This window comes from Plectrocnemia conspersa, unplaced genomic scaffold (genome assembly GCF_051122295.1).
Source record: "Plectrocnemia conspersa isolate PC_06_02 unplaced genomic scaffold, ASM5112229v1 ptg000003l, whole genome shotgun sequence".
NCBI classification, from domain to species: domain Eukaryota; kingdom Metazoa; phylum Arthropoda; class Insecta; order Trichoptera; family Polycentropodidae; genus Plectrocnemia; species Plectrocnemia conspersa.
Genome location: NW_028277167.1, coordinates 16,865,935 through 16,877,643, shown reverse-complemented (window position 1 = coordinate 16,877,643; position 11,709 = coordinate 16,865,935). Strand labels below are relative to the sequence as shown.

The 11,709-nt window shown below is 37.4% G+C and overlaps 1 protein-coding gene across 1 annotated transcript; it reads left to right on the top strand.

Moving 5' to 3' along the window:
* Positions 1-8,696: 8,696 nt before the first annotated feature.
* Positions 8,697-11,177, top strand: Ppa (F-box and leucine rich repeat protein partner of paired). The gene has a single exon (XM_088181961.1). It carries the CDS (start codon positions 9,594-9,596, stop codon positions 10,977-10,979), a length of 1,386 nt encoding a protein of 461 aa, XP_088038087.1. The 5' UTR covers positions 8,697-9,593; the 3' UTR covers positions 10,980-11,177.
* The last annotated feature ends 532 nt before the right edge of the window (positions 11,178-11,709 follow it).

Here is an 11,709-nt window from a genome sequence, read left to right as displayed (position 1 = left end):
TCTTTAAAGATAATCTATTGCTTCTTAAATACAATACTTGCACATTTCTTCAAGCAACTTATCTGAAAATCACATTGTTTTTTCTTTTGCTTCAACCAAGTCACACGTATTTTTTTAATATCATTCAATTAACATAAAACTGGATTTAAATCGCCTTAATGACAAAAAATATCCTAACCGAGAACCAATTAAATTTTATTCCTTACGACCGCCGTCCACGTTCAAAAGGACACGAAAGGTGTTCAAAATTCCGTGACGAAGAATGCCACGCAGGTATCCTTCAATAATAATAACTTTTAATATTCTTGTCTTACGCCGTGAATCGACCCACTGCCGAATCATTAACATATCGAAAGCGGATTCTCGATCTGGATTTCGGGGGGTTCTTAACCCCCGGTTTTAACCCTTTCACACAAGCCACCCCTGGCGGGATAAATACACCTAACTTGTCAGCAAAATGAAAATATTCATGGGGTGGCTTACAATGGCGTCAAGCCTTAATGCGATTGTAAGGAATATTTAATACAAAAAATGAACAATGGTCTTATAAATATTAGACTATAATCGAACCCTCAGTACAAAATGAACACAACAAAATCCATAAGATTATATATTTACAAATTGAGCACAACATATAGGTTATGTGTAAAATAAATGATTATGTTTTAACTAATGTAATAGTTTCGTTGCCGAACGAATCGCTTGGGTTATACCGCAGCACGTTCATTCAAAGGTAGATTCCTCAGGTAGACGTTAATGACGTTTCGAAGAAAGCGTTTGAATTTTGCCAATACAAAATTGTTGTTAATCTGCTATGAAGAAAGCGTAGACAATGGTATTGAATTTGTAAAGATAGCTTTTAAGGACACAAGAGCCGTTGTAGAATATGAACCTTGATAAACTTAAAGTAAATATTTTTATACGATCATTGAATATGGGTTTTTTCTTAAACCCAAAATCTTTAAACACTCTTCTTTTGAATCCACTATAAAATTTTTACTTGTGTAATAAACATTTTTAATTAATATATTAACTATTAATAATGCAGAATACTATTATTCATATAAATAGCTGATTTTTCAACAATAATTGTCACAAATAAAATATTTTTATAAGTATCCTTTACATTACTGAAAGATAATACATAATCTTATTTACGCATTAATTTTTTCTAATCGATTATGATGCAAGAATATTTTTGTATTTAATAAATCAGTATATTATTGTATCACATTCAATATAAACCCATAGTAATTGCAAATATGAATACTTCTATATTTTTATCTAAATTTATAAACTTACATTTTTACATTAACGGATATATAAAATATTTATAATTTTTTATATCAATCAAGTACATTCCAATTTCAGTTGGTATAGTAATTAAAATATAATTTTAATTCCAATCGATCATCACAGATTAGATGTTTCTAGATTTCATGGATGAATAATTAAAATAAAATCAAGGTAGATCGTTCATAGAGACATCTATTGATTGTAAGCTGTAATAATAGTTTTTAATTAATAAAATAGGTGATTTCAGTCTAATGTCTCACTACTTATTTAGTAGTTATTAATTGTATTTACATCGTTTTAACTGTTATGTTGTAACGGAACATTTATAATAAATAAATAAATAATTATTTTATGCAGTCCTTATTTTTTTAAATTATACGTTAAGATCGCAATCGGAATCTAAATAATATTGATAAAGCTATACTGGCGGTTTTAAACTTAATTAAATCTAATATATATTATAAAAATTTCATTTATTCTGAAACACAGTTTACAGGTGGGCTAGATATGATTTTAATGCTATTTTATCGAAATACTTGATGAGTAAGACGAGAATTTATTGTACTTGAAAATATCTACGTTATAACTTTTTCGATCGCTAATTTGGTTAGCTCCGTTATATTTTTAAATCTTACAACAGAAATAGATTTGTTAAAGACCATAGCAATTTATGTATTAGCATGTGATTTATTTATATTTTTTATCGTTAAAGCATGTAATTGCAAAACTTGAACGATGAATAATAATGAGGTATGCAACTCTGCAAGTCTTAAAAGTGACGATGCCAGAAGAAAATAAATACTATTGTTAAGATGATTTATTTGTTAATAAAAAAATACAATAGTAGTTATTTTGTACCAGTTTAACGGTGTAACAGTTGACTCGAGTGACATAGCGGGGAAATATATCACGATACAATTTTATAATTATAATTTATAATAAGTTGAAAGTAAAATGCAAAAATTACATTGAACACACATTTTTTTTATTTCCGATTATATGATTTTTTCAAGAACTGTTTTATAATTTAATATACATAAGTGGTTATGATGTACAATACTTCAACATAACAAGTTTATTTTTCTTTGTCATGTTTTTGTTCATGCTAGCGTATGAACATGACCATATAATTTGGAAATATGTGATACAAATATGTATATAAATGAATTATTTATTAGATAAATAAAAAAACTGTGAATTAATTATTTATATATATTTAATAATAGTAATATTAAATAAAATTAACATTAAAAAACTAAATCCTAAAGATGTTTTAAATAAACTTCTTTGTTATCTTTGATTAATTCATTCACAGAAACGCTCGGGTGGTTTTTAGCCGTTGATAGTTTTAGGGGGTGGCTAACATTTGTTTGATAAATTCAGTGGCAAATTTAACATTCTGGGTCCCTCCGTTTATACATATCCTAATAGTCAGCAATATATCCTGGAGAATGACAAAGAATCGTTTCTAATCTTATGCAGCGCTTGGGTGAGCGCGAACATCGAAGTTTAAAACCCACGTTTATATTTTTTTTTATAAATTGTTTCATTTTTATTTATAATAGAATGAATATTACATCGTTAAGTTTAATTCAATGTAAGTCTTCAAAGAGGATAATAAATTGTCTACTTTGTGTATGAATAGAAAAACGGCGGAGAAATCTGCCGATTTTCAAGACAATTTATAATACTTACCTATTTTATCAGATACTATCTATTACGCTTTTATTACGAATTAATCTGCAATCTTGAGCGATTTCAGTACATCTGCAAGTTCTCGCGAATATTTTATACTCTTAAATCAACGACAATCTTTACTTGCTCGCGTCGGGTTATTGTGTTAATGTTATCAACATTATCTTATTATATAATCATCTTTGTGCGAATAGCCATAAAGCCGTCTCGAAAAGAGATGTAGTGGGAACGGAAGATTTTTTGTAATTTTTTTTCTATAATGCAATAAGCTAATTGGCAAACAAAAGCTCTTGCCAGATTTTCATGTCAAATAAACGCCGGAAAAGTTGACAACAGTTTATTTTATAAATATATATAAATTACCACATATATAGAGACAAACAGATGCCGCTATCAGGCAGTGGAGTTGAAATGACAAGTTTTGGAAGTTGGAGAATCTTTGCTGGCATGTCGAGTTGTATTATTGTCGGCTGTGATATCTGTGGGGCAGCTGGTATTCGTCGTGATGTGCTCTCATGATGCTCTCTGAACGATCCGTTGATGTCTCTCGTGTCGATGCAATCTCTTCACTCATCTCTACTACTGCGACTCACTGGCGTTTCTGTAACAAATTCGAAATTTTGAAACCAAAAAAAGCCTTTCTTAAAGAATACCATTTCCTTATCATAAATATTTATTTATCGTAATTGTAAAATTCAAATAGTTACTTAAACTAAATATTTAAACATAAGAGTATTTTGTAAAATAACATAATTTTTTTATGATGCGTTAATATTGTTGTATTTCATAAAATCAGTATATTATTTTATCACATTGAATAAAAAACCGTGATAATTGCAAATATGAGTTCTTACCATATTTTTTTATGTAAGATACATAAAAAAATATATTCACATCAATCAGTTACATTCCAATTACAGTTCCAATACATTGAAAACATATTTTTTTTAATTCACTGCTATATATGGCTTCACTAGCAATATAAATATGTATTTTATTTTTATTTGCATACATGTACATATGTAGACATCTATGAACAAACATAAAATATTTAAATTATCGGTAAATAAATTTAGCCAAGCTCAGAACCAATTTTAATTTATTTATTTTTTCAATCTTCATACGATACACTCGGATCAAGGCGGTTTTTATATTTTTGTTTTCTTAAGAACATAATAAATTGTATTTAAGGTGTATTAAATATTAATAATAATAATAAACACCAAGAACAGCAAAAACGAAATAAAATTATCTTAGGTTTTGGGTTTCAATAAAATATAGATCAAAAGAAGTAAAAAGTGTAAATGTTTATATTCACCGTTTTTTTGGTAATTTGGAAAAGGAGGATAGTATAATTATATACAAGATTTCACATTAAATTGAAACATATGTTATTTTAACCTAAAAACAATACAAGTTTTTACATTATGTAAAAAATAATATATATTAACCTCAAAACTGCTATCATATTTTTTGATAAAATAAGATTTAATTTATTTTAATTGGTGGTGATTATCGACTAGATCAGCTGGTCGTGTAAAGTTTTTATCGAAATTGATGCGTTGACTGTGAGAAAAAGCTTATCGCACAATACGCGTTAAAAGTGCAATAAACAAAATTAGTCTTTACGACCTTAAAACTGCACTTTTAAAGTGTTTATAGGGATCAATTAAAAGCATTATTAACGACTGTTCGGGCATTGACAAACAGGTTGAACGCAAAATTATTAAATTTCCAACGTTCATGCTACACAAATATTTTAATTAAGGCCAGAATAGCGCTTGACTGATAAAATAGTGGCCACGGGTTTGGTTCTCACAATAGACCCGAATTTGTATTTATAAAAATGCGCTAATAATAAAAGCCGGTCTTAGTTGCAAAGTTACACCCATTGAACTGTAATTATATTTTAAATAATAATAATTAAAATATATGTCACTTATTTATAAATATTGATTTTAGTCTGGCGCTTCACCACTTAAAAGTAAGTGTTGATTTTGTTTAACCTGTTGTAATACACTGGACTCACGTCTGTCAAGTTACAACGGCAAGATTAAAAATCTTCGCAATTGCCGTCGCGATGAGAATGGGCGAGCAAACAATATTCCTCCCAACCAGATCAAGCATATAATAAGCGCATACATAGAGCATATAATTCAGAATTCGTATCTCTCAGCATTTCATCAAGCACTTCTTCTTGATATACCCGACTTGGAACACAAGAGTGTTCATTCGAGCTCGTACCAAGTGGAACTACGCCTACCGAGAAAGCAGCCGCTTCCCTCTTCACGTCAATCCTGTTCTTTCGAAATTTGTACGTGAACTCAAAAATAAATTTATGGTTTATTGCACACAAATATATAATTAATTTATATAGCCTCTCTGGTCTCTGAGTCGAGCTGGTGAATCTTGAGAGCCTGTGAGTTGTATGTCCGTCCGAAAGATAGTTGAGTGAGTGAGCGTGAGAGTGATTGGCGCTGGGTGTGTGCTTGAGTAAGTGATGATGTGACCAAGCGTCACATTCTTTATACTGGTTATTTGATGAAGTTTTGACGAATGGGAGAAAAGGGCAAGCTAGAACTAATCGCGTTTTTGCTTAACTCCGCCTCCGGTACACCACTTATAATATTAAAAATCGTTTTTTCTCTTTCTCTATATATACATCAATTGACAGCTTCAATTGATGAACCTAGCTGAAAATATCGAGCGCTATGTAATGCTATATGAATTGTAGCTATTTGACAATCACTGGCCGAAAGCTTGCAATTACGCCGCGTCTTTTCAACCGAAATTTTTCACCTAACGACCCCGATTACTCACCGACAATCGAACAATAGCACAGGGCGCTTACTTCCGAATTGCCCGCAATGACCGCGGTCTCCTTAATGGCCTATTAAAAATAATATTTGTCTATCCCGGGGGGCGACGTAATGCCGCCGCATTTACGCCACCAGCCACCGGGAGCAGGGAGGCTTCATCCACTCGAAAGGGAAGATTTATCTCGCCTCTCGCACATCCACGAGTGGCTCCTCGTCTACGACACTCCGACAGAAACGCCCTTGTGACGCCTCTACCGTTTCGGGGTGAAGCTCGTCGTGACACTGCAATTTTTCAGCTGCAGGCCGTCGACAACGAAACGAAACAAAGTGCGACGATCGTGCGCTCGTTAATCGATCCTCCGACGTACGTAGTAGATCCGACAGATGCGCTCACGATCCGCATAAATCCGATCGCTAGTCGGAAATTAATCAAGCCGCTTACTGTACGGTTTATTAATTGATCACCGATATTGTAGTACGTCAGCGGATGAACTTCTTTAATCAATGTTCGACTAGATTAATGGCAACAATGGATGATGTTTGTAACAGTGGATTACTGCTTAAACCATACATACATATGTATGTATACTGGATGGTTAAAAGTCGTATTATCATTTAAAAATAATATTTTCAGCGATTCATAATATTTTCTTTTTCTTTCATGTGTTAAAAATAGAAGTGTGGATAATATATAGTATAATTTAAGACAGAACAACGCGTAAAACTTATTGACTTTTACATTGAACATCATTACCCACCGTTACCGGTAGTATCGGTATTAGGGCAAAATTTGACCTTCGGTACTAGCGGTACTACAAAATGAAATACCGGTGTTACCGTAAATATTTTTTTTAAATATGTTATATCTTAAAATCAATTTCTCCATGGCTTAGAACCACGAAAATGACGATGAATAAAATCATTGTAGGGGATTAAAGTAAGTAGTTTTATCATGGTAGGATATTAAAGTATAATAATATTATCCCTTTTAGTCTTAGAGGGCCGAAATATCAGCCCATCCTACGTATGCAAAAATAATAATAAGTTGGCGCAATTTTTTTAAATTTAATTCACTATATTCGATATTTTATACTATATACGCGACGAATCAACATAAAAGGAATACATTTCCTGTTATCATGCAAATCTAACGGTACATAGCAGTCCCCAGTAATTCTGTTATGTAATAGAGCCGGCCCCTTTTTTTATGATAGGGATGGCTGGCGAAGTGAAAACAAAAATAGGTATTGCATACACAATGATTCTTTCCACTATTTTTAAATTTTTATTTACATTCAGACATATTTTTACCCAAATAGTTCACAAAATATGCTTCACTAAACACGGGTGTTAAATGCTAGCAATATTTTTTTATAATGTCACAACTCCTAAGCGATGAACAGTAACGACATAACATTTGCACAAGTCATTCTGACTGTTATTTGTGCTATTTTTAACTTTAAACTATTATTTATATACTAAATCATCACATTTTACTGCAATGAAACCGCTAAAGAAACTGAACAGCGACGTGCTGATGACTAATTATGTGCTACTGCAATACGTACAATGAAATAAATTTGTAATAACAGGATAAATAATATTATTTGAACAAGGAATGATCTTAAAGCATTTTATCCACGCGTTTATTTTTACATATTTATTACTACTGGAAATAGGTATAAGATTTCTTCTTATCGTATGAGGTTTTGAGCTTTCGCAATTAATATATTACTTTAATAGATATTCATTCATTGTTATACAGATTGTAATTATATTTGTCTATCGTTTTAGACCTGCTGCTTTAATTTGAAAAAAAATCTGGTGCCTTATATTTGTAATCAGGGTCAACATTAGCTTCATTTTTTATGTCGTTGTTTTATCTAATCTTAATCAAAATGTTTTTATAAAACTGAATTATTTCACTATGCTTGTTTATTTAACTGAAATAATAATAAATAAATAAGTATTAAATCAAGAAGAATTATTTTTTCCTTAAAAAATAATAGAGCAATATATCTATATTATACAATACATCAGAGCTGTCGAATCTTAAGCAAGTCGCTGTCACTGAAACTCTCTTTCTACAAAAATGGAATCGACAAACATATAAAACGTAGGGAAATAATTGTAGAGAATTTTTCAATTGTATTTTCAAATAGAGCACTAATTTATTCAATCACCTAAAATAATATTTTTGATTTTTTAAATAAAATTATAATTATTTAAATTTTTTGCCAGTTTTTTGTATATTTTTTATTCATACTAACATTAAACTTCTTGAATTTTTTGCTCTAGAATATTTTTTTACAGAGCTACGATTTTTTTGATGGTGGATCAGACTGACTTACAAACTATATTTATATAGTTTGAACGAATATTTACAATATATTTTGGTGAAAGTCATTGATACTGCTTCGAATGTTTTTAATGTCGCATCATGAGTCCTTTTGAAAATATTTCTTTATTTTTAATAAATCTACCTAAAAATATAAAAAATATGTTAATATTGTAAATAAATCTTTATAAAGTTAGAAATCCAGATATTACCTAAGTTTTACCTATGCATATTACTGCCGATAAAGTAGATTATTATGTTGCATTGCGTTGCAAATGAATGCCGCTAGATGTCAATATAATAAGTTATTAAAAAAATCATTTATGTTTAGAATTAAAATCATTTTTCTCAATTAAATTATAGTAGTTTCCTATCTTATCACTTTAAATTCTGTTTAAATAAATTATTTTTTTACTACTCGTCAATAGATGCCGGTACTCTTAAATATTATATTATTTTCTTACTCATCAATAGATGGCAATGCGTATTTTTCTTAAAAATAAATAAAAACAGTTCATATTTTTGTTTATATGAAAGGTTTTAGCGCTTTATGAACCTTTGAAAAAGGTTCTTTGTATTGTTCGTCGCGAGGGTCCTTCGCATCCGCGAACACAATGCGTTTCTTATCCTACAAAAAATCTCGAACAAAGATCCCAGAAACGCAGGTTTTTGTGCCGTAGAAATTCAGGTACGCGAAAGGTTCTTTTGAATTTTTTGTGCATTTTCGTTTCGGCTCCGGCGGGTCGTCGGAATGCGAGCTACGTTTACAATTTTTTTTCGACCGAGATAATTTTGAAATTCGGGCGCCCGCGAAAAGTCCCGCGGGACGGGCGCGCGACAGGTGACGCGTCGGCGGGCGGCAGGTGGCGGCCGCGCACGCGACGGTGGGCGGCGACGAGAGAGAAACCCGACGTCCGTGGGCTCTTTTCGACGCGAGCGCTATCTCTCCGCGAGACTCCGAAACGACGTTAAGCGATATGCGAGGATGCGAAGGCTATCGAAGAAACGTTTTCAAGTCGAATCGGACAGGGGATGCGAAGAAATCGCGCGAGGGAAGAATCGCACGGGCGGCGCACGGACGTCGGGAGTTCCGCCCCTCCGACCGCGCGCCGTCTCGGTCGAGCGCGTAGTTTCGTCTCGCTCGCTCGGCCCCCCTCCGGGTTTAAAAATGCCGCCGCAACGTCCCCGAATCGATACCCGCGGGTCACGTGACCGACGGCCAATCGCCGGCCGCCGTCGTTCGAACCGAGCGCGCCGCGGCCGCCGAGCGCAGTGCGAGCCCGACGCTCGAGCGGGTAGCGCGCGTGTCGCTCTCGCGGGCGCGCGCATCTCCGCGAATCGGAACAGTCTAGCGCGAAACGTAACAGCGCAGTGTCAGTCGCGCGAAAAGGCGCCGAGTTCGAAGCGGCGCGATCGCCGACGACATGTAAACAAAAAATGACGTCATGGGTTCGGCGTACGAAGTAGCCCGCAAAGTCGCCGAGGGCGGCGCTCCCGCCGTCTCCGACGAGGACAAGGGCGGCAGATGGGGCGACAGGCAGACGGCGGCCCCGCCGAGGCTGTGGAGGCCCCCCCTGGGTCCGACGGTCGTCCAGACTCCGACCGTCCAGACGAGGAGCGGACAGCAGCGAGTCTCGCATCGCATCCGCGGCTCGCACGTTTCCAGACTGTATCCGGAGATACTCGCCTTGATCTTCTCGCGGCTGCCGGTGCGCGACCGAGGACGCGCGGCTCAGGCGTGCCGCGCGTGGAGAGACGCAGCCTACTCCCGGTCGGTGTGGCGCGGAGTGGAGGCCCGGCTGCACCTGCGGAGGCCGAGTCCCGGCCTCTTCGCGTCGCTGGTGCGGCGAGGCATCAGGCGCGTGCAGGTGCTTTCGCTGAGGCGCTCGCTGCGGGACGTAGTGGTGGGCGTGCCGGAGCTGGAGGCGCTCAACCTCAGCGGCTGCTACAACGTGACCGACGGAGGACTGGCGCACGCCTTTTCCGCCGACCTTCCCAGGCTGCGCTCGCTCGACCTGTCGCTCTGCAAACAGATCACGGACGAGTCTCTGGGTCGCATAGCGCAGCACCTCAAGAACCTGGAGACGCTGGAGCTGGGCGGCTGCGGCAACGTAACCGACACTGGACTGCTGCTTGTCGCTTGGGGGTTGCGCAAGTTGAAGAAGTTGGACTTGCGCTCCTGCTGGCACGTGAGCGACCGCGGCATAGGCGAGCTGGCCGGGCTGCACCGCGAGACGGCAGCCGGCACCGCCGCGCTCGAATCGCTCGGCCTGCAGGACTGCCAGCGGCTGACCGACGAAGCGCTGCGCCACATCTCGCAAGGCCTGCCCGCGCTCGCCTCGCTCAACCTCTCCTTCTGCGTCTCGATCACCGACGGCGGACTCAAGCATCTGGCCAAGATGCCCGCGCTCCGCGAGCTGAACTTGCGCGCCTGCGACAACGTCACCGACGCCGGCATGGCGCATTTGGCGGAGGGCGGATCGCGCATCCACTCGCTGGACGTCTCCTTCTGCGACAAGATCGGCGACCGCGCGCTGGCCCACATCTCGCAGGGTCTCTTCCGGCTGCGCTCGCTCTCGCTGAGCGCCTGCCGCATCTCCGACGACGGCCTGGACCGGGTGGCCCGAGCCCTGCACGCCCTCGAGACGCTGCACATCGGCCAGTGCGCTCGGGTCACCGACAAGGGCCTGGCCGACCTCGCCGCCCGACTGACGAGACTCCGCAGCATCGACCTCTACGGCTGCCCGCGGGTCACCTCGGTCGGCCTGCGCTGCCTCTCGCGCCTGCCGAGGCTCGCTATGGTCAATCTCGGACTCTGGCATTTGAGCTGATCCGAGAGCTCCGAAGACTTTTGTAAATACGCATACCGCGCGACGCGCGAACTCTCGCCGTTCGCGCACTCCTAGATAGGTCGACGAAACGAATGTACGAATAGGTAGGAAAAAATTAATCGTTGTTCACCATGCGGGCGTACATTACACTCGCCGGACGACGAGAGCGAATAAATATTTTATTTGTTAAAATCGAAACAGTCTTTCATTTCGAGAACCCTCCGAGGAACGCAGGTAGTTCGGCCGAACCCAGGTAGTATTTTTTACGTAAGTATGACCGTTATAGACGTCGAACTGGTTTAAATATTGTGTATTCTGCTCGCTCGCATGCGTAACGAAATACGCAAATGTTCTATTGCGAAATTAAAAATAACGTCTCCGGAGCGCCACCGTGTAATACGGGCCGGGCCTTACGCATAAAACTAACTTCGTATCGGATGGTTTATTAAATATGTCACTATTGTTTGTTCGTGATAACTAATTGATTTATAATATTAATAATAAACTATACTACAGTCGAACATAAATTTTATCGCTGCGCGATCGAATCGAGTAAATATTTTTAATTTATATAATTGAACCTATAAAATCTTGTTATGATTTAATATATAAGTGTTATATTTATATAAATATGTGCACTTGTGTTTTAATTATTTTATTGATATGTACCTACTTGTATGTGCATACATATTTTCATATTATGTTATTTGTAGTAAATCATGTTTGTGTA